The sequence below is a fragment of the Cutaneotrichosporon cavernicola genome (genome assembly GCF_030864355.1).
Source record: "Cutaneotrichosporon cavernicola HIS019 DNA, chromosome: 7b".
NCBI lineage: Eukaryota > Fungi > Basidiomycota > Tremellomycetes > Trichosporonales > Trichosporonaceae > Cutaneotrichosporon > Cutaneotrichosporon cavernicola.
This window is the reverse complement of record NC_083400.1, coordinates 957,075-977,222: the sequence shown is the minus strand read 5'-3', so window position 1 is coordinate 977,222 and position 20,148 is coordinate 957,075. Positions and strand designations below refer to the sequence as shown.

Here is a 20,148-nt window from a genome sequence, read left to right as displayed (position 1 = left end):
GTGAGTGGACAGTTAGGTGGGTCACGTCATCTTGTCATCTTGTCATCCATCTCCTCTGTTGTTCAAATCAACATCCACAAGGACGAAGAACAGTACAATAAACTGAACCGCGGCACGGAAAGGCAGTCTGCCGAAGCGAATCAAGCTTTGAGCGATGCTCGTGCTTCTACGATGCACCCTCTCAAGCTCCTACCTCCCTCACGCTCGGCCCTCCAACTGACATTTCCTTCCAACTCATCAAACCATCTCACCTTGCTCCAACCCATCATGACCTCACTTCACTTCTTTCAGTCAGCTTTGACAGCCGAACTCGCATCCCAGGGCCTCTCGCTCGAGATGGTCTTTGGCGGCTCTGACCCCTTGGTCATCCGCCGCGTCAAGACCGCCGCGCTACACACCCTCCTCGCACTTTATCCTCCACTGATGGGGGACACAGGGACCATCCTCTTCCTCCAGGCCGACCATAGGAGCGCAAAGGACGTACTCGATGCCTCACTTACCCTAGCTGCGGCGTACATCGAACTCGTCGAGCACGTAAGTCTCCCAGTTGGATGCGCTGACCCACAGAAACTCGATGTCACGCCCATGATGCGCAAGGCCGGCATCCCGCCGCACCCACGGATGCCGCAACCTCCGAGTAACCCACGTGCAACCTCTGCTTCTACTCTGAACCTCGCCAACCCCCCTCCGCCCAGTCTTCGGCCATGGGGCATTATCGAGCCCAGATTTAGCCCGCCAAAGCCCAAGCCCGAACCGAAACCAAAGTACGTGTCCTCCTCGTCGCGTCGTGCTGACTCAGGCTTGAGGAGGCTCCTCCGACCTGGCCAGCGTGGTCCTGGCGGGGAGGGTGAGATTGCTGTCGCTTGGCTCGTAACATTGGAGAGACACCACCGTTCATCGACAACACTCTGTACATGATATCTGTATCTCTACGTTCCCGAACACACCGCCGGCCAGGGGGTCTCCGCGCCAAGTGCCGTTCCGGGATATGTTTCTTGGTGTACGTAGTGGAGCACACCTTGAACAACACGACTGTCGTCTTGGACACTTGTCAAGTACATCGTAACCTTCTCACTCCCATCTCTTGAATGGCCACAGCCTTCCGTAGTGTCCGGAGCTACTGGAACAAACATACCGGAGTGCCTGGATGTAGACTTGAAAGAGTCCACAGAACCGTCATCCGCATCATGTCTAGGCGCATGTGGAATTGATCATCATCTGGACGCAGCGCTTTGGTTCGGACGGAAGGTAACCCATAAGTGTGCTCCAGGTCTAGACACCTTTGCCGACTTGACCTCGTATCCGCCGTCGTGGCCCTACGGACGCAGGTGGAAAACTTACTCTCGAAAAGCCACTCTGTGCAGCAAGGATCCCCTCCGAAGCGCCGGCGCCCGCCGGATGTCTCAACATCCATCCGGATACTACTTTGGCCAACGGACCTTGAGGCCCTCGCTCCTCACGAAGGCTATTCGAGTGAGCGGTTGCCTTCCCGCTGGCACCGATGACTCTGCACAGAATAGTCCTCTCAATGGCGGTTGTTTTTGAGGTCGGCGGCAGAGTCTTGTATGAAGATTACATTGCCGGAATGCCGATACAATATGCCGAACTGACCACCGTTATCCTCGTCCACACTTCCCTCCAACTCCCACCTCAGCACGTCAGCATGCCTCTGCTCTTTGCGGCCCCGGACGCGTACGGTGTAGGTGCACCGCGCCAAACCTCCGGGATTGTTCCGGGAGACGCCCTTGTCCAAAGCCCACCAGGCGGTCCGGAGATGCAACCGGCAGTTGCATCACCACGGCAGTCAGGACCGACCAACCTCGAGTATGCTATCAGCGGTATAAGTAGCACTGCGTGCTACCTTGTATCACCATCACAACCATTATGACGCAGACACAGACCTCCAACCTCAACGGCACTACAAAAGCGACAGCGACAGCGACCACAACCCCAGCCGACACGCTGGCGGTCCACACCATCCGCACGCTCGGCGCCGACCTCTGCCAGGCGTACAAGGGTGGACACCCCGGCACGGTGATGGGTGCAGCGGCGATTGGCGTCGCCCTCTTCCGCCATGTGATGGTATATAACCCTTCAAACCCAGAATGGTTCGCACGCGACCGTGAGTCCTCCACTATCGCATTATCTGTCTAACAGCAGGTTTCGTCCTTTCTGCCGGACACGCATGCCTCCTCCAATACCTCCTCCTCCATTTTGCAGGATACGAGGCATGGCCGCTCTCAGAGGTGCGCAAGTACCACGCGCCAGCGCACGGCATGGCTGCGGGCCACCCTGAGATCGAACACCCCGGCATTGAAGTCACAACCGGTCCTCTGGGACAGGGCATTGCCAACGCTGTCGGCCTCGCTGTCGCGGGAAAGAACCTCGCTGCGACATACAACCGCCCCGGGTTCCCGCTTGTACAGGGCAAGATTTGGTGTTTCACAGGCGACGGGTGCCTCCAAGAAGGCGTTGGGCAGGAGGCACTCTCGCTCGCGGGCCACTGGGGTCTCGATAACCTGGTTCTCATCTACGACAACAACGGCGTGACTGTGGACGGGCATATTGATAACTGTTTCACGGACGACACGTCCGCCAAAGCCCGAGCGATGGGGTGGGCAGTGATCGACGTTGAGGACGGCACAGACGACGTCGCCGTCGTTGTGCGCGCGTTGCAGCAGGCAAAGGAGATCAAGGGCAAGCCTACGCTGGTAAATATCCGCACTGTTATCGGGGTGGGGAGCGCACAGGCCGGCCAGGGTAAGGCACACGGCCAGGCGCTAGGCGACGATCAAGTCGCCGCTGTTAAGCGCGCACTCGGCTTCGATCCGGAAGACAAGTTTGCCGTGCCGCCACAGGTGTACGACTTCTGGGCGCCTGTCAAGGAGAAAGGAGCCACAGCCGAGCGCGAATGGAATGACCTCTGGGCGGCGTACCGCGCTGAACACACCACGGAAGGCGCCGAGCTCGCTGCGCGCATGGCCGGCCGTCTCGATGGGTGGGAGTCCCTCGTGCCCTCCAAGTCGGCACTCCCTACTGCTCCCCAGCCGACACGCAAGTCTAGCGGCATCATGATCGAGGCCCTCGCACCCAAATACAACTCGCTCATGGTAGGCTCAGCCGACCTCCTCGAGTCGACCTTTGTCTCGTGGAAGGGCATGGACGAGTTCCAGGCGCCTTCCACTGGCTTAGGCTCGTATACTGGTCGGCAGCTGCGTTACGGCATTCGCGAGTTCGCCATGACTGCCATTGCCAACGGTCTTGCTGCCTACCACCCTGGTCTGATCCTCCCGGTCATGAGCACGTTCTTCATGTTCTGGCTATACGCAGCGCCTGCCGCCCGCATGGCCGCCATCCAGCGTCTGCGATGGGTGGGCATCGCAACGCACGACAGCATCGGTATCGGCGAGGACGGACCGACGCACCAACCCGTGGAGCTGGCGGCGCTGTACCGCGCCATGCCGGGGATTGAGCTCTTCCGCCCTGCCGACGCAGAGGAGGTCATGGGCGCATGGATCGCGTCTCTGCAGGGCGAGATGCCCGTCATTTTCGCCCTCAGTCGCCAACCTGTTCCCCTCCTCCCGGGCTCAAACCGCGCCGGCGTCGCAAAGGGCGGCTACGTCGTCCTCGACACGCAAGCTCCCGAACTCATCCTCCTCGCCACAGGTGCCGAAGTCTCGCGTGCGATCGACACTGCCGCACTCCTCCCCTACCGCGTGCGTGTCGTCTCGCTGCCCTCCACAACTCGCTTCGACGCCCAGTCGCGCGAATACCGTCGATCTGTCATCCCCGCTGGCGTGCCAACCGTCGCCATCGAGGCGTGGGCATCCATGGGATGGGCCAAGTACGCTCACGCCGGTGCGCACATGCATGGCTTTGGACTGAGTGCGCCACAGGAAGTGTTGTTCGAGCACTTTGGCTTCGCACCCGCGAATCTGGCAAAGGTGATAGGCGAGTGGGTCAAGGGCCTGGATGGTGTGCCGGGTGTGGGCGACTCTGAGGAACTGCTGCTTGACCGGCACGAGGAGTGGAACTAGAGTTTGTAGGTATAGGACAATGCAAGTACATCAACATGGTACAGACAGGAGAATATAAGAGGACGATAGACCGATGCGAGTGTTTACGAGTGCGTCCGAGAGGCGGCAACATCAAGGTTACATGGGTTGAGGCAAGCCCATGTCAAATGGAAGGAGCAGGTCGAGCTCACCAAATGCCACTTCGCCCACACCTCCGCCCATCGGCTCGCCTACAGCAGCGGGAGGCTTGCGCACGACACCCTCAGGGACACTGACGTACGTCTCGAGTTCCTCGTTGACGCGCTCGAGATCCACCTGGTCCGCTCGTATCCCCTCGAGGCGCTGCGCAAGGGCACCCCCCACCCACCCCACGCCTGCCCAGTACTCGGCCTGCCGGGCTAGGCCGGCTCGCAGAGTGGTGATGGACGTCGAGGCGACCGAGGCGAGCATGGAGCGGAACAGTTCGGCCTGACCCTCTTCCCCAACCACCTGGGGCGCCGTCTCAATTTCTTTGATGTAGCAGCATCCCGCGACATAGAACGCCTGGTTGACGAACGGCAGGGCGAGATAGCTCGGACCGATGACGTCTGAGAGGACGAGCGCGTCACCAATTGTGCGAGCACTATTCCTCCACAGCGCGCTGACAGGCGTCGCATGCCCTGAGCGCGAGGGCGCGGCTGATGGCGCGAGATACGCGCTGGCGAGTACCGTGTGCATCCACAGGTGGATGTGGAGGAACGCTGACGCGGTGTGCGCAAGGGTGTGCAATTGTAGGCTTGCGTTAGCTACATCACGGGTATGCGTTAGCTACATCCGGGTAGGCTCACTTGGTCGCACTCCACGCCATGTCCGGTGGAAGATTGTTGTATTCGGCCACAGCCGCCGCACGCGCTGCAGCCACTTCAGATTCGTCGGGTCGGAGGTGTGGTGGCGCATTCAGCAGGTTGATAAGCCCTCCGTAAGCGCGCATCATCCGTGCGGCATGGGGGAACGGCCCGCCGCCCGTATCTTCCAGCGACGGGAGACGACGCGTCACCTCGTCAGGTCTGAACGTTGTCGTTCGTCCGGTGCCAAAACATAACGCATAGTCGAGCAGGAGAACAGACCAGAATGTGAGCCGATCCAGCCGCTCCTCCTCCTCCCTCTCTGGGTCGTGTGGTGGTTCAAGATGCTGCCCGAGGTCGATGGCCATACGCACTGCCATACCCGTGAACATCCACTCTTCACTCTCCGAGTCTACCGTCAGTCCATCCAGTGAGAAACGTACCATTCCCAAAGCCGACATGTGCCATCAACACGAGCGCCAGCACAGTCTCACGACTCGGCACAGCCAGCATGTCCCCCAGCATCGCTCGTGCCCTCGCATAAAATACGTTGCCGTACTCGCTCCGCTTCAGCCCCTCCCGCGCGATCGCAGGATGGTCGGTGAACCGCGCAGCCGTCGCGGCGATGGCGTTGCTGAGGAACACGTTCCCTTCCGGCCCCTGCTTGAGAGCCGGGAACTGGCACCCAAAGTGCTCGTTGAACACCTGCAGCAGGTGCGCCATCAGTGGCGGGGACGGCATGCCGTCCACCCCGATATCGCCCATGCCCATCGGAGAAGGGAGGTGGGCTGGTGACGACGGTGCCACGCGCACCTTGAGCGAGAGGCGCTTCAGGCCAGGCGCGATGGCCGTCGGGCCATGTGGGCGCCACCATGTAATCCTCACCACCTTGCCATCAGATGGGGAGAGGGGGGCGGAAGGCGAGACGTCACATTCCACCGTCGGGAGTTGGGAGGACATGGCGAGGATGAACTGCGTGGGGTCGAAGGGCATGTCGAAGCCGTCGGCGAAACCAGCCATCCACGCCGGCGTCTCTGCTCCGAGGACGCTCGTACTCGTGCTTGTGCCCGCCTCACCCTCCGCATCCCGCTCTGCTTTGCTCGGTGGCCGGCCCAGACCCCGAACAGCCATACTCGCCAGTCGCCGGGCGCGCGCACGCTCTTTCCGCGCCGCGCTGCTCCGCCCATCCTCGGTGGGCCACGCGCAGTCGATGCCGTCGGCCAAGCAGTTCGGACACGGGGCTGGCGGTGTGCCGCCACACTTGCACTTTCTCGATCGGCACTGGCCTCAGCAATCCATACTCCGAGCTGGACTTACCGGCATACACGCCTTCTTGCCACGTTCGATGCGCTTCATACTCGAGGGTTCCATGTCAGTGATTCAACCAAGCGGGGGTGATGTCAGAGGGTGGAGAGTTGGTGATTCATCCCTCTTGATTGTGGAAAGATCAGAGGAAAGGAAGTACACCGGTCGGCGTGCAATCGCGGGTCTCGGCAAAACGTCACTATCTCAGACACACGTCATTTGATACCGGAGCTTATCTCGGCAGCTGGATCGGCCTGCAGCCCATCTCCTGCCGTAACTAACACCACTCCATCCACCCAATGCTTGAGTCACTCCAGGCATCCGCGACCTCCGCGAGATGCCGGCGCCTGAACCGGCAGCTGGTTAAGATGCCAGCTGTGCGCTTCTTGCGCCTCCCCACACTCCTCACTGCTCCACAACGATGACTCTCTCTAACGGTAACGGCCACAGCAACGAGAACGTCGATCCCGCCCTCCTCAGGCGGCCCAACATCGCGCTCTGGGTTACCAAGGACCACAAGATCTACCAGAAGCAGGAAGCGTTTCCCGACTGCCCGCCGGACAGTTGTGTCATCCATGTCAAGGCGACGGGTATCTGCGGATCGTGAGTCTGGTTCTTCACTCGTACTCGTCTGCCTCAGCTCTTTCTCCTCTAACACCAGGGAGATCCACTTCTGGAAGCATGGCCGCATCGGCGACTGCTGTGTCACGCACGACATTATCCTGGGCCACGAGAGCGCCGGGCAAGTCGTTGCCGTGGGTGCCAACGTGCGCAACTTGTCGATCGGTGACCGTGTGAGCATCGAACCCGGAGTTGCATGCTGGGAGTGCGACATGTGTATCCGTGGGCGATACAACCTCTGTCCCAATGTTGTGTTCAGTGGCACGCCACCCAGCGACGGCACGATGCGGCGCTTCGTTGCTCACCCTGCCCGCTTCCTGCATCGTATCCCTGACGAGATGAGCTACGCGCTCGGCGCGCTCGTTGAACCGCTTAGCGTGGGGTACAACGCCGTGCTGCGGGCCAAAATCTACCTGGGCATGCCCGTGGTGATTGCCGGCGCTGGGCCCATCGGTCTTGCTGCTGCGTTGAGCGCTCGTGCAGCCGGCGCATCACCTATTTTGATCACCGACTTGGAGGAGAGCAAGCTCGCACAGGCGGCCGTATTCGGATTCGCTGGGTTGGCTGTGTCCACTGAATGGGACAGGAAGGACACGGCGGCGCGTATCCGCCAGGCGATGGGGTGCGCGCCCCAGCTCGTGCTCGAATGCACTGGCTCTCCCGCGTCGATCAACTCGGCGTGTTACGCGCTCGAGGACGGTGGGACGCTGCTACAGGTCGGGTGCGGCAAGCCCGACGTCGAGCTCCCCCTCATGAGCATGGGCTTCCGCGAGATCAACGTCATCACCTCGTTTAGGTACCAGCAAAGTTGGCCTGTGGTGATCAGGTTGATCCAGGCTGGCGTGTTTGGCGACGTTGGGGCAATGATCACTCACACGTTGCCGCTGGAGCGGGCCATTGACGCTTTCGAGACGTGTGTTGACAGGAGCGCACGTGCCATCAAGGTCCAGATTGTAGACGAGTAGATAGGCATGTAGATGGATGAGCGGGCCTCGAGTCGAACCGAGTCGAACCTCGTGGTAGAATACTTGTTGACTGTCCGGCCAAGACGGCTGGTAGAAGACGCATTGACGATGTGAACGAGCACGCTTCTGTGGGTAGAAGCCTTCTGACTACCTTAGAAGGCACTCTGAGACAGCACGGCTGCTGCTGGGTGAATCTGCTCCACTGATCAACAAGATGCTTCCGAGGGCAGGAACGTCCCGTGCGAACATGGCTTTGTTAGATCGGCATGGAGCATCCCGCAATCCACCTCCCAGCGACCAAAGAAGCGACGTCTTGTACGACGTGGAGTCGTCGCCTGGGCAACCAGATAAGCTGGAAGTGGATCACAGTTGGCTAAGAGAGCGTCAAAGTGAATCGTAGAACAGACAAACACGTGTAAAGAGATAGAGAACGCACGTGACAGACGCGTGACGCGTCAGATTTCGGATTGAAAGAGCCAATAGTGGCAAGGTCCGAACCAAAGCGGTGACGTGACGAGAAAAGGTGCCACAAGTTCGGCGTTGAGAATTTCGAGTGCCCGTCCGCCCGTCCGCCCGTCCGCCCACGGCCGACTTTGTACTATCTCGCACATGGTTGACGCAGATCTGGGGTGGGGGAGGTTGGGTACCTGGGGTGGGGTGCGGGGGCAGATTTTGATGACAGGGAAGTAGAATGACACGATTGCAGTTGCCTACACGTTTCTTAAACGGAAGTCTGCCTTCCAACTCATCCATCCTTCCCCCATCCCACAAATCATCAAAATGGCCCAGCAGAAGTTCAAGGGTCAGTAACTAGCGTCCCCAGCTGTCGCTCTGTCTCAACATGATGCTGACCTTCAGTTGCCGACATCTCCCTCGCCGCCTTCGGCAAGAAGGAGGTCGAGCTCGCTGAGCGCGAGATGCCCGGTCTCATGGCCCTCCGTGAGAAGCACGGCGAGTCCAAGCCCCTCACCGGTGCTCGGTGAGTCTTAGATCTGTCAACCACGCTGACCACAGCATCGCTGGCTGCCTCCACATGACCATCCAGACCGCCGTCCTCATCGAGACTCTTGTTGTCCTCGGTGCCGAGGTCACCTGGTCGTCGTGCAACATCTTCTCGACCCAGGACCACGCCGCCGCTTACATTGCCTCGATCGGCGTTCCCGTCTTTGCCTGGAAGGGCGAGACTGAGGAGGAGTACGTTTGGTGCATCCGCCAGACCATTGAGGGCTTTGCCGGTGGCAAGGGCCTCAACATGATCCTTGACGACGGTGGTGACCTCACCAAGCTCGTCCACGACGAGTTCCCCCAGCTCCTCAAGGACGTCAAGGGTGTCTCGGAGGAGACCACCACCGGTGTCCACCACCTTTACAAGATGCACGCCGAGGGCAAGCTCAAGATCCCCGCCATCAACGTCAACGACTCGGTCACCAAGTCCAAGTTTGACAACTACTACGGCTGCCGCGAGTCGCTCGTCGACGGCATCAAGCGTGCCACCGACGTCATGCTTGCCGGCAAGACTGCCGTTGTCGCTGGCTTTGGCGACGTTGGCAAGGGCTGCGCCGAGTCGCTCCGCTCGTACGGCTGCCGTGTCCTCGTCACCGAGATTGACCCCATCAACGCCCTCCAGGCGTCGATGAGCGGCTACGAGGTCACCACCATGGAGGACGCCGCTCCCCGCTCTAACATCTTTGTCACCACCACCGGCAACCGTGACATTATCACTGGTGTCCACTTCTCCAACATGCCCGAGGACGCCATTGTCTGCAACATTGGCCACTTTGACATTGAGATTGACGTTGCTTGGCTCAAGGCCAACGCCAAGGAGCACGTCAACATCAAGCCCCAGGTTGACCGCTACACCATGGCCAACGGCCGCCACGTCCTCCTCCTCGCCGAGGGCCGTCTTGTCAACCTCGGCTGCGCCACTGGCCACCCCTCGTTTGTCATGTCGTGCTCGTTCGCCAACCAGGTCCTCGCCCAGATCGCCCTCTGGACCGACAACGCCTCGTACCCCCTCGGCGTCCACATGCTCCCCAAGCACCTCGACGAGGAGGTTGCCCGTGCCCACCTTGGCCAGCTCGGCGTCAAGCTCACCACCCTCTCGACTGTCCAGTCCGACTACCTCGGCATCCCCGTTGCTGGCCCCTACAAGCCCAACCACTAGTGAGTTGCACCGCTCTTTTTTTTTCTTGTACATTGCTGACAACCAGCCGCTACTAAGCAACGGCGCTCGCTGGCCCTCAACGGGCTGTTCGCCATGATCGTGTAACTTGAAAAAAATACCCATCAATCCCTCCGCTCCGAAGCGGCAGTGACCTACCCGACATTGAATATCCCCTCATTTGTATCACTCTGGCTTTCAACACTGCCATCATCGCATCCAAACATCTATAGCACTGTGCTTTGGTCCTACTTTGTTAGCTGTTCCACCTCGGATGGGCAGTATGCAAGATTGGTGGACGCTGTGCGCTGGCGAGTAGTGCCAGCGATGTTGAGAAGACGAGCGACGCTGCTGCAGCTGCTGATGACACTGGCCGCACGAGGAGGGTTGTTACCATTGCTATTGGCTGGTCGTGGCCACTGCTCATTGGCCCACCCATGCCAGCATGCCAGCCAACAACTATCTCTGCTTACATTTTGGAGCCACTCTGTGAGAATCAGCACGTCCACTGGTCGACTGGCGGCAATCCGGAACGCAGTAACGTCATTCTCACTCTGTATCGTCGGTGGGGGAAGCCTCACATTGCCATTACCATTTACTCAGGATGCGAGGATAGCGAGGCACTCGAAAGAACAATCCTTTCGCTTACAGGTACGCCCGAATTGGGCACCGCAACAACGTGCTGTGCAGCGCAGCCTCATGGATGCCTCACTCACCCCCACCCCCCACTCCCCCTCCCCCTCCCACTCCCCCACCCGCTCCCCCACCCCCACCCACCCCCACCCACCCCCACCCACCACGCAGCGCACGCCAGACGCGACGAATGAGGCCGTACTCCTACTCCCCGTCGACCTCTTGCCTTATTTCGACGACGTGCCACCCACGAGCGCGTGCCAATGCATGTCTCTCCGGGCATGACGCGCCGCGTCGGTCGGCCTATGCTATTCGTCGCACTTGGCCTCGCGTGTATCCTGTACCTCTGGAAGACTGAGCACGTGAGTGCGACACGAGAGTGCGACTCGAGAGACCGAGCGTAAACCCGCTGACTTGGCCCCAGTTTACGTTTACGGCAACTCGCACGATCGTATCCGGAGACGACTACTCGCCGCCAGACTACTCGTCGCCAAACTACTCGTCGCCAAACTACTCGCCGTTCTACGGAGGAGGAAGCACCAGGCCGATCGACATCTCATCCGATCCACTGCCGAATGCCACCCTCAGTGAACGGCTCGACGCATGGGAACGTGCTCCAGCCCCAGCGTCTGCCGAGTACGCGCGTTGGAACGCAGAGCAGTGCGACACCAACATCCACAACCAACAGAACTGGTATTTGCTGAACACGTATGGCGGCGAGTGGGCAACACACGACATGTCGACCGTTATTCGAATCCGCACCGAGTTGATCAACTACATGCGTACCGTTGATGGGGGATACGAGATGAACTCTGCCACAAACCTCCACGGTCACGGTATCGTCATGCTCGCCGGCGACGGCGCCAGCCTCATGAGAGTGTATTGGAGCGTCAGCATGATCCGGTCGTACCGCTGCAACCTCCCAATCTACGTGTATGTGTATATTCTCCAAAGGTGCTGATGGCAGGTATCATTTTGAGGATGAGAAGCCGGCGCTCGACAACCCACTACGCCTCAAGCTCGAGGCGCTCAACGTCATCCTCGTCACTGTCGAGGGTTCCCAAAAGGCTAAGACTGGGAAAAATTACCACCTCAAAGCACATGCCATCATCCGCGCTCCCTTCCAACACGTCTTGTACCTTGACTCTGACTCCATTCCCGTCCGTGACCCAAAGTACATGTTTACTGCGCCGAATTATCTCCGCCTCGGCGTATACTTTACGCCCGATTACTTCAAGACGTCTGCGACAAACCCACTATGGGCCGTGGCAGGCATCAAATGCCGCAACGAGTGGGAAGTTGAGAGTGGACAATTCTTCATCGACAAGGCACGACACATGGATGTCCTCCTCCTCTCGCGATACATGCTTTCCCGACACGAACAGTATTTCAAGTACTCTGATGGCGACAAGGATATTTTCCGCTGGGCGCTCCTTATGCTTCGTAAACGTTGGGCTGTTCCTGGCCGCTACGTTGCTGCGGGTTCATTTCCCCAAGACGTCGAGACGGGGTATTGTGGCCACACCATGATCCAGCATGACTCGTACGGCGCCCCTTTTACCATCCACTGGAATTTACTCAAACAGCATTATCCCGCCTTTACAGCGTTGGGGACTACTTGGGGCCGTTCGAAGCAGCTGCCAATGTTCAATACTTGGCCAGCGACGCCCGCTACCGCCCGACTAAATGAGCCAGTAGATAAACCCAATGATACAGACCGCAGAGGGTTGGGTGATATCGACTGTGACATGCTCGCCGACGCTGATGAGGCGGGACATGCACGCGCCCCAGCAAAAGAAATGATCATGCGCCGCGCCGTCCGCGAGCAGGGCGTCAATTCGTATGTCTACTGTCTACCCTAGGCGTGCTGACTCCAGGTTCTGGCACGGCGGCAATGGCTCGCCCTTCTGCCTTGGGCTCGACTACTCCGACATCCGACCGCAGTCGCGCAAGGCCCAGGATGCAGCCGACCGCCGTGCTGGAGATACAGTTGGCTCAGAAACCAAGGGCGTGTGGCCCGACTGGTCGAATCCGTTCGAGATTGTCAGCTGGGCTGACGACCCACACCTGAACAACTTTGAGAACACGCTGTACACGCGCTTCCAGTTTGATGTGCGCTACGAGCCGTAGGCGCAGGTGCAGGCGCAGCAAGCAACGAGGGACAGGATCATACGTAGAGTACATGGTGCATTAGACATAGAGCGTGGACATGTATGTACACTGGCGTCGTCAGGTGTAGTATCTTCTCTTCTCTGGCGGCCTGGCGGATCAGCACTACGCTTTTAGTATCGCCAGGCGGGACGAAACATGACTGGGCAAATGCAGCGGCCGAGGTGCCTCGCATGGGTTGCAGGGTTCTTTGACGCTATCTCCGTCGCGTCATCGGCTACGACTTTCGCGTGCTTGTTTGCCTATCTCACATACAATGACAATGTCTCGCTCATCAACGCCCCGCCATCACTCATTCTACTAAACCGAGCTACTCCGATTGCCCGTGCATCAGTACCGATATGTGTCTCACGCTTCTGGCATCGAGTTCTTGTTCTACTTAGCCACTGCGATCTCTCCTTTCCCCCCTAACATGAACATGCTGTACGGCTCCACCAGCCAACACCAACCGCTAGTCCACACTACCCCACCCTCGACGCCGGGAACGCCTCCCGATGTCCGGGAGATCGCTCCGCTCCTCCCCCGGCCACTGGCCGATAAGGAGCCGGAATGGGTCCGGCACCGCCTCGGCGAGCGGCACATGGTCCTGAGCAACCTCGTGTTAACACTTGCTACCAGGTGAGTTGGCCACCCTGCGCTCACGCTCACACTAGCATGCTCGACGTCGTGTGCTATGCAAAGTACAACACGTTCAGCTCAAACCAGACGGGTAACACGGTCATGCTCGCAACGGCCAGTCTGCACCTCCGTACCAGTCCGCGCAAATGTATCCTCGCAACGACCAGTCTTGTTTCGTGGTTGACCGGCGCCTTCCTGTTTGGACAGGTACGCAAGAACCGTGAGTGCCTCATCTCCACAGCACAACTAAGCACAGGCCGCAACTCGCGCGGGTGGCTGTTCGTCACGTCGTCTGTGCAAATGGCCGTCCTCGGCCTCTACGTATGGCTCATCTCGCCCGCAGCACCAACAAGTTTCGACCTCGACGGACGGTACGAGTGGGTGTCCATGGCAACGTGCGCGTTCCAGTCCGGCATCCAGTTCGTCATGGCCACCGGAGTCGGCGTACGGGAAATCAACGCCGCTACCGTCACCGCATCATATGCGTCACTGGTCGCCGACCCACTCCTCTTCTCAGCCACGTCACAACAGGGCCGCGACAGGCGCATCGTCTACCTCGTGACATTCTGGGTTGGGTGTATACTCGGCTTGTTCATCGAGCAGCACCTCGGCGCGTGGATCGCCGCACTCATCGTCGCTGGCGTAAAGCTGCTCAGTTTCATCATCATCTACCGCGCCGACGAGGCAGAGTAACTGTATCCTATCCCAATACCGTGTACAATAATTATGCATATCAGTACAATCCTAGCAGCTAGCAGCTAGCAGCACCCGCCCTTGGTCTTGGAATCCGCGAGGTTCACACCTGCTGGCTTGCGACGCTCAAACTCACCGCGCTCGACGCGCTCGAGGATCTGCCGTGCCGTTTGCTCAAACGCATCGACAACGCCCCACCCCTCCTTCGCTGACGTCTCGACGTACAGTAAGTTGTGCTGCTTAGCGAAGAGCGCACCCTCGAGCGTCGAGATGGCGCGGGGGAGGAGTATGCGTTCTGGGGCGGCGGTGACGGCAGGCGGTGGTGTGGCTGAGGCAGAACCTGATGCTGGTGCTGCAGACTCACCCACAGACTCGGCTTGAGCATCTGTCTCTGACTGCTTCGGTGCTCCCTCTGACTGCTTCGGTGCTCCCTCTGCCTGCTTCGGTGCTCCCTCGGGCATCACGTACACCGCCTCGCCGAACTGTATTTGTGGCACGACAGTCGGTTCTGTCGCACACAGGTCAGTCTTGTTCGCGACGACTATTGTCAGCTACGCCTAACACAGCCTCACGGATGACGGACACGTTATCGTCGGCGTGCGTGCGCAAGTCGTCCAGCCACGACGTCGCGTGCTCGAATGCTACTGTTAGCCCATTGACTCGCTCTGGTTGGCGGCAACCCCGGCTGACTCACTCTCTCGCCGGGTCACGTCGTACACCAACAGCGCACCTGCTGCCCCGCGGAAGTAACTCCTCGTTATGCTGCGGAAGGATTCTGTGCCCGCCGTGTCCCAGCCTGCCGTCAGCGTTGCAACGTAGAGAGGCGAGAACATTCTCCCCGGCCGCGATGGCGTCACGTCCGTGTACACCGCTGTCATCGATTGCGCTCAGCAGCATCACATGCCACCGCTATCCGGCATCCGCAGCACACGTCCCAGTTTCCACACGTCCAGACTCACACTGCACCTTGACCCTCTTGGCCTGGCCGCCGACTGTCGTCGAGACCAACCGTGACCCAAACTCGACGCCGAGCGTCGGCTCGCTGGCAGCGAACCGGTCGTCCGTGAGCCGGATCAGCAAGCACGACTTGCCGACGGCAGCGTCGCCGACAATAACGAATTTCAGGATGCTGGTGTTAGCTTTGGCCAAGGGCAACCCTAGGGTCCGAACATGACCTCGGTCGGACACGACCGCCTGGTCCCATAGCACAACGAGCAGCCAGCCGAAACACTTACTAGTCCCTGCCGTCAGCTTGGCCAACCGTGATGCTTACCATGACATGTCATCCATCCTAGCGGAGAGCATGTGCGCCGGATCGGCGAGCGATGCGAACGCGGGAAGAGGCGATGTGAAGCGATCGGAGCAAGGGTACTACGCGGTGTCGGCAGCGCCGGGCAGTAGGTCCTAGAACAATAGTGACGTCCTGGAGGGGGATGGTGATGATGAAGATGAGATGAGAGATGTTAGTCGTGGCTGAATGTTGGATGGATCAGCCCCACACTCTCCAGCCCCCCAACCGAGTGGCAACATAGCATCGGAGTAGACGTCCAATGTCCGCGTCACGTGCCGATACTTCCGCCGTTCGATTGCTCGACAGGTCTTGAACTTTTGGAATTTCTATAAACAACACCCACTATCCTACAACTACCAACCATGGGCAAGCACGGGAAACGCGGAGGCGGAAGAGGAAGGGGGGTGAGTCTTAGAGACGGAGATGGTGCACTGAGGGAATTGCGGGTGCCCTGTCGTCGGGGCTAGATGTATCATTCGGCCCCACTGCAACCCCGGCACGACTCAATCCATTTTGCGGTATCCCTGGCGTTCTCTAGACCATGCTGATATCAGGGACGGCGCGGCGGACCAGCTACGCGTGGTCGTCCGAACGGCACTGGCGACTGGAAGACGACGGACGTTGCCGACCTCAAGAACGCCTCTTTCGAGGAGTACTACAAGACGCAGGGGATTGTGCCCGAGGCCGAGTGGGACCAGTTCCTCACCGCGCTCAAGACGGAGCTCCCCACGACGTTCCGCGTGACTGGTAGCCGCGCGTGAGTGCAGTGGAGGCCCCAGGCTTTACAGAGCCTCTGGACCTCATACCTCCCTACCATGCACAAGCTAACACGCAGCCACGCCGACACGATCAACAACCTCATCAAGGACGTCTACGTCCCGACCATGCACGAGGTCGAGCTGGACGGTGTCACGTACGATGCTCCCAAGCCAATTGTGTGGTACCCCGAGGAGCTGGCATGGGAGATTGCCGCGCCGAAGCGCGTCGTGCGCAAGAACGAGGCCTTCAAGAAATTCCAAAAGTTCCTGGTCGGAGAGACGGACGTGGTGAGTGACTCTCTAGAGATCGTGTGTCGCCAGCAAGTCACCGTGCACGCACCACACATGTTGGGCTCGCTGACCCCAGGGAAATCTCAGTCGTCAGGAGGCAGTGAGCATGATTCCGCCCCTGCTTATGGATGTTGAGCCGCACCACTGCGTGAGTAGTAACAGGCCGACAAGCCCAGCCGTCTCTGACTGCTAACCGCAGTGTCTTGACATGTGTGCCGCGCCGGGCTCCAAGACGGCGCAGATTATCGAGGCACTCAACCCGTATCACACCGAGTCCACCGGTCTGCTTATCGCCAACGACGCCGACTACAAGCGCACCCACATGCTCGTCCACCAGACTGCCCGCATGCCGTCGAAAGGCCTGCTCGTCACCAACTGCGACGCCAGCATGTTCCCTAACATCTCGCTTGCCAACAACGAGACGCTCAAGTTTGACCGTATCCTCGCCGATGTGCCCTGCAGCGGTGACGGTACGATGCGCAAGAACATGGAGATCTGGAAAAAGTGGCTGCCCAGCGACGGCAACAGCCTGCACATTGTTCAGCTACGCATCCTGCACCGTGCGATGAACATGCTCAAGCCTGGCGGCCGCCTCGTCTACTCGACGTGCTCGTTCAACCCTTCCGAGAACGAGGCTGTCGTGGCGGCGGCGCTCAACGCCCACCCGGGCGAGTTCTCCATCGTTGATGTCTCGGACAAGCTGCCTGGCCTCAAGCGCCGGCCCGGGATCACGTCCTGGAAGGTCGGCACCAACGGGCCGGACGGAACCGTCTACCACGAGTCGTACGAGGCGTACAAGGTGGCCCGGGATGAGACGCCTAACGAGGAGGAGAAGGGAAAGAAGAAGGAGCTGGCGTCAACACTTTGGGCGCCAGACAATGCCACCGAGCTCGGTCTCGAGCGCTCCCTCCGCCTCCTTCCCCACGACCAGAACACGGGCGGCTTCTTTGTGTGTGTTCTCGAGAAGGCTGCGGCGCCAGTCGCACCGTCTGTGCCCAAGGTCGATATTGACGCGTTGCCAGAGATGGGTGACGTCGAGGCGACCGACGAGAAGGGGTCGGTGAGCCTCAAGCGTGCGCTCAGCCCCTCGGCCGAGAGTGCCGAGGGTACCGAGCCTCAGGCCAAGAAGGCCCGGGCTCCCGGCCAGGCGCCTAAGAAGAAGGAGCGTCCCGACCTGGCTTTCCGTGAGGACCCATTCTCATTTGTTGACCCGGCGCACGACGAGGTCGCTATCATTGTCGACTGGTTCGGCCTCAACAACGAGTTCCCGCGTAACAACCTTCTGGTGCGCAACGCCGACGGCTCACCGCACCGCACCATCTACATTGCCTCGGACCTTGTCAAGGCCATTGTGGAGAACAACGACTACACGCGCCTTCGGATGATCTCGGCCGGCATCAAGGCGTTCATCCGCCAGGACTCGCAGGCCCGCATGGACATCCCCTGCAAGTGGCGGGTCAGCGGTGATGGTATCGACGAGGTGCTCCAGTATGTTCCCGACGACCGTGTCGTGCAGGCCACTGTGGCCGAGTTGTACACGTTCCTTGAGAACATGTACCCTCCCATCGACACGTTTACGCCGCCGTTCAAGACGCACCTTGAGGCCGCGCAGCTGGGCAACATGCTTGTGCGCTTCGCAGCAGGCGAGGACGCGACCAGCGGGGGCAAGCTTGCACTGCCTCTCGATATGCCTGTATGGAAGGCCAGGCAGAGCATGTCGCTGCTCATCGACAAGCGCGAGAAGAGCGTGCTCTCCAACCGCGTGTTCGGTCGCGACATCTGCAACCCCGTGCCGTTCATCAAGGGCTCGAACGTCAGTACCGAGGCTAGCTCGACCGTCGCTAGCGGGACGGCTACGCCCGCGACCGAGAACGAGGAAGCGGCAGTTAACGCACCGGCGCTTGAGTCCAAGCTCAAGCATGAGATCACGGGCGCCGAGGAGATCAAGGAGTAGGCGTAGACTCCACGTCGTATCTCATGTATGCATAGACGGTTCCGCTAGATCAGGTACCTGTGGGTGAGGTCTGTTGCCGCCGGACAGACATGGTTTTGGCCCAACGCGCACCGACGCGCTCAGGCCACTGCGTCTGACGCTGTAATTTAGAGCACGGAGTGTTCTACGTATGCAATTCCGTGCTCACCCGACGCGCAAGGCTCGTGTCGGCGCGATTTCTTGATATCCCTAATATTAGAGACACTGCCGATACCCCACGAACGTCCCTTTATGGTGCGAGACGCACCACATCTGTACCGCTGATATCTCCAGCCGCGCTCGCTGTTCAAGCCACGATGAAACCACGCGAACACGGGGAAACGGGCCGCAACTCGACTCACTTTGAGTCAGTCGCGCCGCGCCTGACTTACCCCTCTGCCATTGTCCCGAGACTTTGCTTACGTTCCAGTGTGCCTCCGGGAATCCGCCCAGCAGGTTGTTGTCGTGCCTCCGGGAATCGCCCAGCACGTTGTTGTGAACGGGCCGCTCCTATGCGGCCAGTGCTGGATAAGAAATTCCCAGGCTGTCTGATCATCTGAGAGTGTTGGCTGCTGGCCACAGCCTAGTTCTCAGACAAAGTTTCATTCTCAGACAAAGTTTCAGTTCTCAGACACAGTTTCAGTTCTCAGACAAAGTTTCAGTTCTCAGACAAAGTTTCGCATTGCTATAGTGCCACAGCCGGGCTCCAGACAGGCGAGACGCACTGAGGCGCGTACATGTCGACGTCCTGCGGGCAGGCCAAGTGCTAGGGTCGGCGCGTAGCCATGTTACGTTTCAGGTCAGTCGGCGCTGGGGAAGTACCAGACGGACTTTGCCATGTCGTCTGTTGAGTAGTGACCACACGCTCAAGAAACAGGTCCTCGCAGTCGGACAGCTCTTTGTGAGCATGCTGTAAATATAGAGGGATAGGAAGGTATATAAGGGAGCCGTCACTATCAAAGGAATCTGCCGTACCATGCAAAGTGGCACTGGTAACAGGGTGATCCTACAACTTGGAATAGACTGAGGGGTCATGAGTTTCCCAGTACTATGTTGACCCATAAGCGGAGTGAACTTGGCGTAAAGTGCTTTACAAAGTCACTTTACGCCAAGGTACACCCTCTCAACGGAAAAGGGTCTGTGCGCGACAGGTCATCGGTACCGTGCGGTCGTTTCAGCCAAGAAAAAGGGGACTCCGCGCCACACATGTCTGCGTTGTGTATGGTGACATTCACCTATGATAGCTACAAGATGGACTCTATGTAATCGCCAGACTGTTTTCGACGACGCAACGTCGTTGGCTCGGACCAAGTCGACCTGCCAGTTGCCTGCCCTCGGCTGCGTCGACACTTGGTCGTGCAACACTCGCACCGGATACTGCCACAGACACACCTTCGTCACAAGCCCTTCACTCTGCGTGATCCCGAGATCCCCTTTCACCATCACGCACAACGGTCGCTCATGACCCCGCTCACGCGGCGCGCGGCTCAAACCCAGAGGGCGAGCGGGCACGCGGCGGAGGCTGGGGGTCGGCTCTACCATGAACGGGGAGGTTCCAGAGGCCTCGAGGGCACACCCAAGTTCTGGACCGGCTCAGAAAGGCATGGCCATGAACAGCGCCAAGCACTCATGATACACTCGCAACTGTCTCAACAGACCACAGGGACTCACAAAAAGGCCAGGAGCGCGCAGCGCCAGGTCGGACCGTATACACACACGCGATCGGGTTGACCGAATATTAGAGCTGGTGTCCGAGGAAGGAAGAGTGGTTGGATGTACGGGTGTCTTTTGTTGGTTTTGCTTCTTCTGATCATCGTCTTCTAGTGTCGCC

The 20,148-nt window shown here is 59.3% G+C and overlaps 9 protein-coding genes across 9 annotated transcripts; 7 read left to right on the top strand and 2 right to left on the bottom strand.

The window, feature by feature from the left end:
• Positions 1 to 267: 267 nt before the first annotated feature.
• On the top strand, positions 268 to 851 carry CcaverHIS019_0706000 (uncharacterized protein; the record flags this gene model as incomplete). The annotated part of the gene is made up of 3 exons (XM_060604051.1): positions 268 to 534; positions 568 to 764; positions 800 to 851. 3 exons carry the CDS (start codon positions 268 to 270, stop codon positions 849 to 851), a joined length of 516 nt encoding a protein of 171 aa, XP_060460284.1.
• A 1,033-nt stretch (positions 852 to 1,884) lies between these two features.
• Positions 1,885 to 4,037, top strand: CcaverHIS019_0705990 (uncharacterized protein; the record flags this gene model as incomplete). The annotated part of the gene is made up of 2 exons (XM_060604050.1): positions 1,885 to 2,122; positions 2,161 to 4,037. 2 exons carry the CDS (start codon positions 1,885 to 1,887, stop codon positions 4,035 to 4,037), a joined length of 2,115 nt encoding a protein of 704 aa, XP_060460283.1.
• A 117-nt stretch (positions 4,038 to 4,154) lies between these two features.
• On the bottom strand, positions 4,155 to 6,211 carry CcaverHIS019_0705980 (uncharacterized protein; the record flags this gene model as incomplete). Its single annotated transcript, XM_060604049.1, has 4 exons — positions 4,155 to 4,791; positions 4,844 to 5,252; positions 5,284 to 6,121; positions 6,158 to 6,211. The coding sequence occupies 4 exons, from the start codon at positions 6,209 to 6,211 to the stop codon at positions 4,155 to 4,157; spliced, it is 1,938 nt and encodes a 645-aa protein (XP_060460282.1).
• Positions 6,212 to 6,566: 355 nt separating this feature from the next.
• On the top strand, positions 6,567 to 7,731 carry CcaverHIS019_0705970 (uncharacterized protein; the record flags this gene model as incomplete). Its single annotated transcript, XM_060604048.1, has 2 exons — positions 6,567 to 6,748; positions 6,807 to 7,731. The coding sequence occupies 2 exons, from the start codon at positions 6,567 to 6,569 to the stop codon at positions 7,729 to 7,731; spliced, it is 1,107 nt and encodes a 368-aa protein (XP_060460281.1).
• Positions 7,732 to 8,511: 780 nt separating this feature from the next.
• SAH1 (uncharacterized protein) lies at positions 8,512 to 9,951 on the top strand (the record flags this gene model as incomplete). The annotated part of the gene is made up of 4 exons (XM_060604047.1): positions 8,512 to 8,533; positions 8,590 to 8,710; positions 8,746 to 9,894; positions 9,942 to 9,951. 4 exons carry the CDS (start codon positions 8,512 to 8,514, stop codon positions 9,949 to 9,951), a joined length of 1,302 nt encoding a protein of 433 aa, XP_060460280.1.
• An 855-nt stretch (positions 9,952 to 10,806) lies between these two features.
• CcaverHIS019_0705950 (uncharacterized protein) lies at positions 10,807 to 12,655 on the top strand (the record flags this gene model as incomplete). Its single annotated transcript, XM_060604046.1, has 5 exons — positions 10,807 to 10,887; positions 10,950 to 11,458; positions 11,493 to 11,968; positions 12,242 to 12,365; positions 12,403 to 12,655. 5 exons carry the CDS (start codon positions 10,807 to 10,809, stop codon positions 12,653 to 12,655), a joined length of 1,443 nt encoding a protein of 480 aa, XP_060460279.1.
• A 451-nt stretch (positions 12,656 to 13,106) lies between these two features.
• CcaverHIS019_0705940 (uncharacterized protein) lies at positions 13,107 to 14,005 on the top strand (the record flags this gene model as incomplete). The annotated part of the gene is made up of 3 exons (XM_060604045.1): positions 13,107 to 13,312; positions 13,348 to 13,532; positions 13,569 to 14,005. The coding sequence occupies 3 exons, from the start codon at positions 13,107 to 13,109 to the stop codon at positions 14,003 to 14,005; spliced, it is 828 nt and encodes a 275-aa protein (XP_060460278.1).
• Positions 14,006 to 14,070: 65 nt separating this feature from the next.
• CcaverHIS019_0705930 (uncharacterized protein) lies at positions 14,071 to 15,295 on the bottom strand (the record flags this gene model as incomplete). Its single annotated transcript, XM_060604043.1, has 7 exons — positions 14,071 to 14,333; positions 14,370 to 14,546; positions 14,578 to 14,646; positions 14,700 to 14,801; positions 14,965 to 15,134; positions 15,241 to 15,246; positions 15,279 to 15,295. The coding sequence occupies 7 exons, from the start codon at positions 15,293 to 15,295 to the stop codon at positions 14,071 to 14,073; spliced, it is 804 nt and encodes a 267-aa protein (XP_060460277.1).
• Positions 15,296 to 15,658: 363 nt separating this feature from the next.
• Positions 15,659 to 18,299, top strand: NCL1 (uncharacterized protein; the record flags this gene model as incomplete). Its single annotated transcript, XM_060604042.1, has 5 exons — positions 15,659 to 15,700; positions 15,851 to 16,053; positions 16,132 to 16,342; positions 16,422 to 16,493; positions 16,545 to 18,299. 5 exons carry the CDS (start codon positions 15,659 to 15,661, stop codon positions 18,297 to 18,299), a joined length of 2,283 nt encoding a protein of 760 aa, XP_060460276.1.
• Positions 18,300 to 20,148: the final 1,849 nt, after the last annotated feature.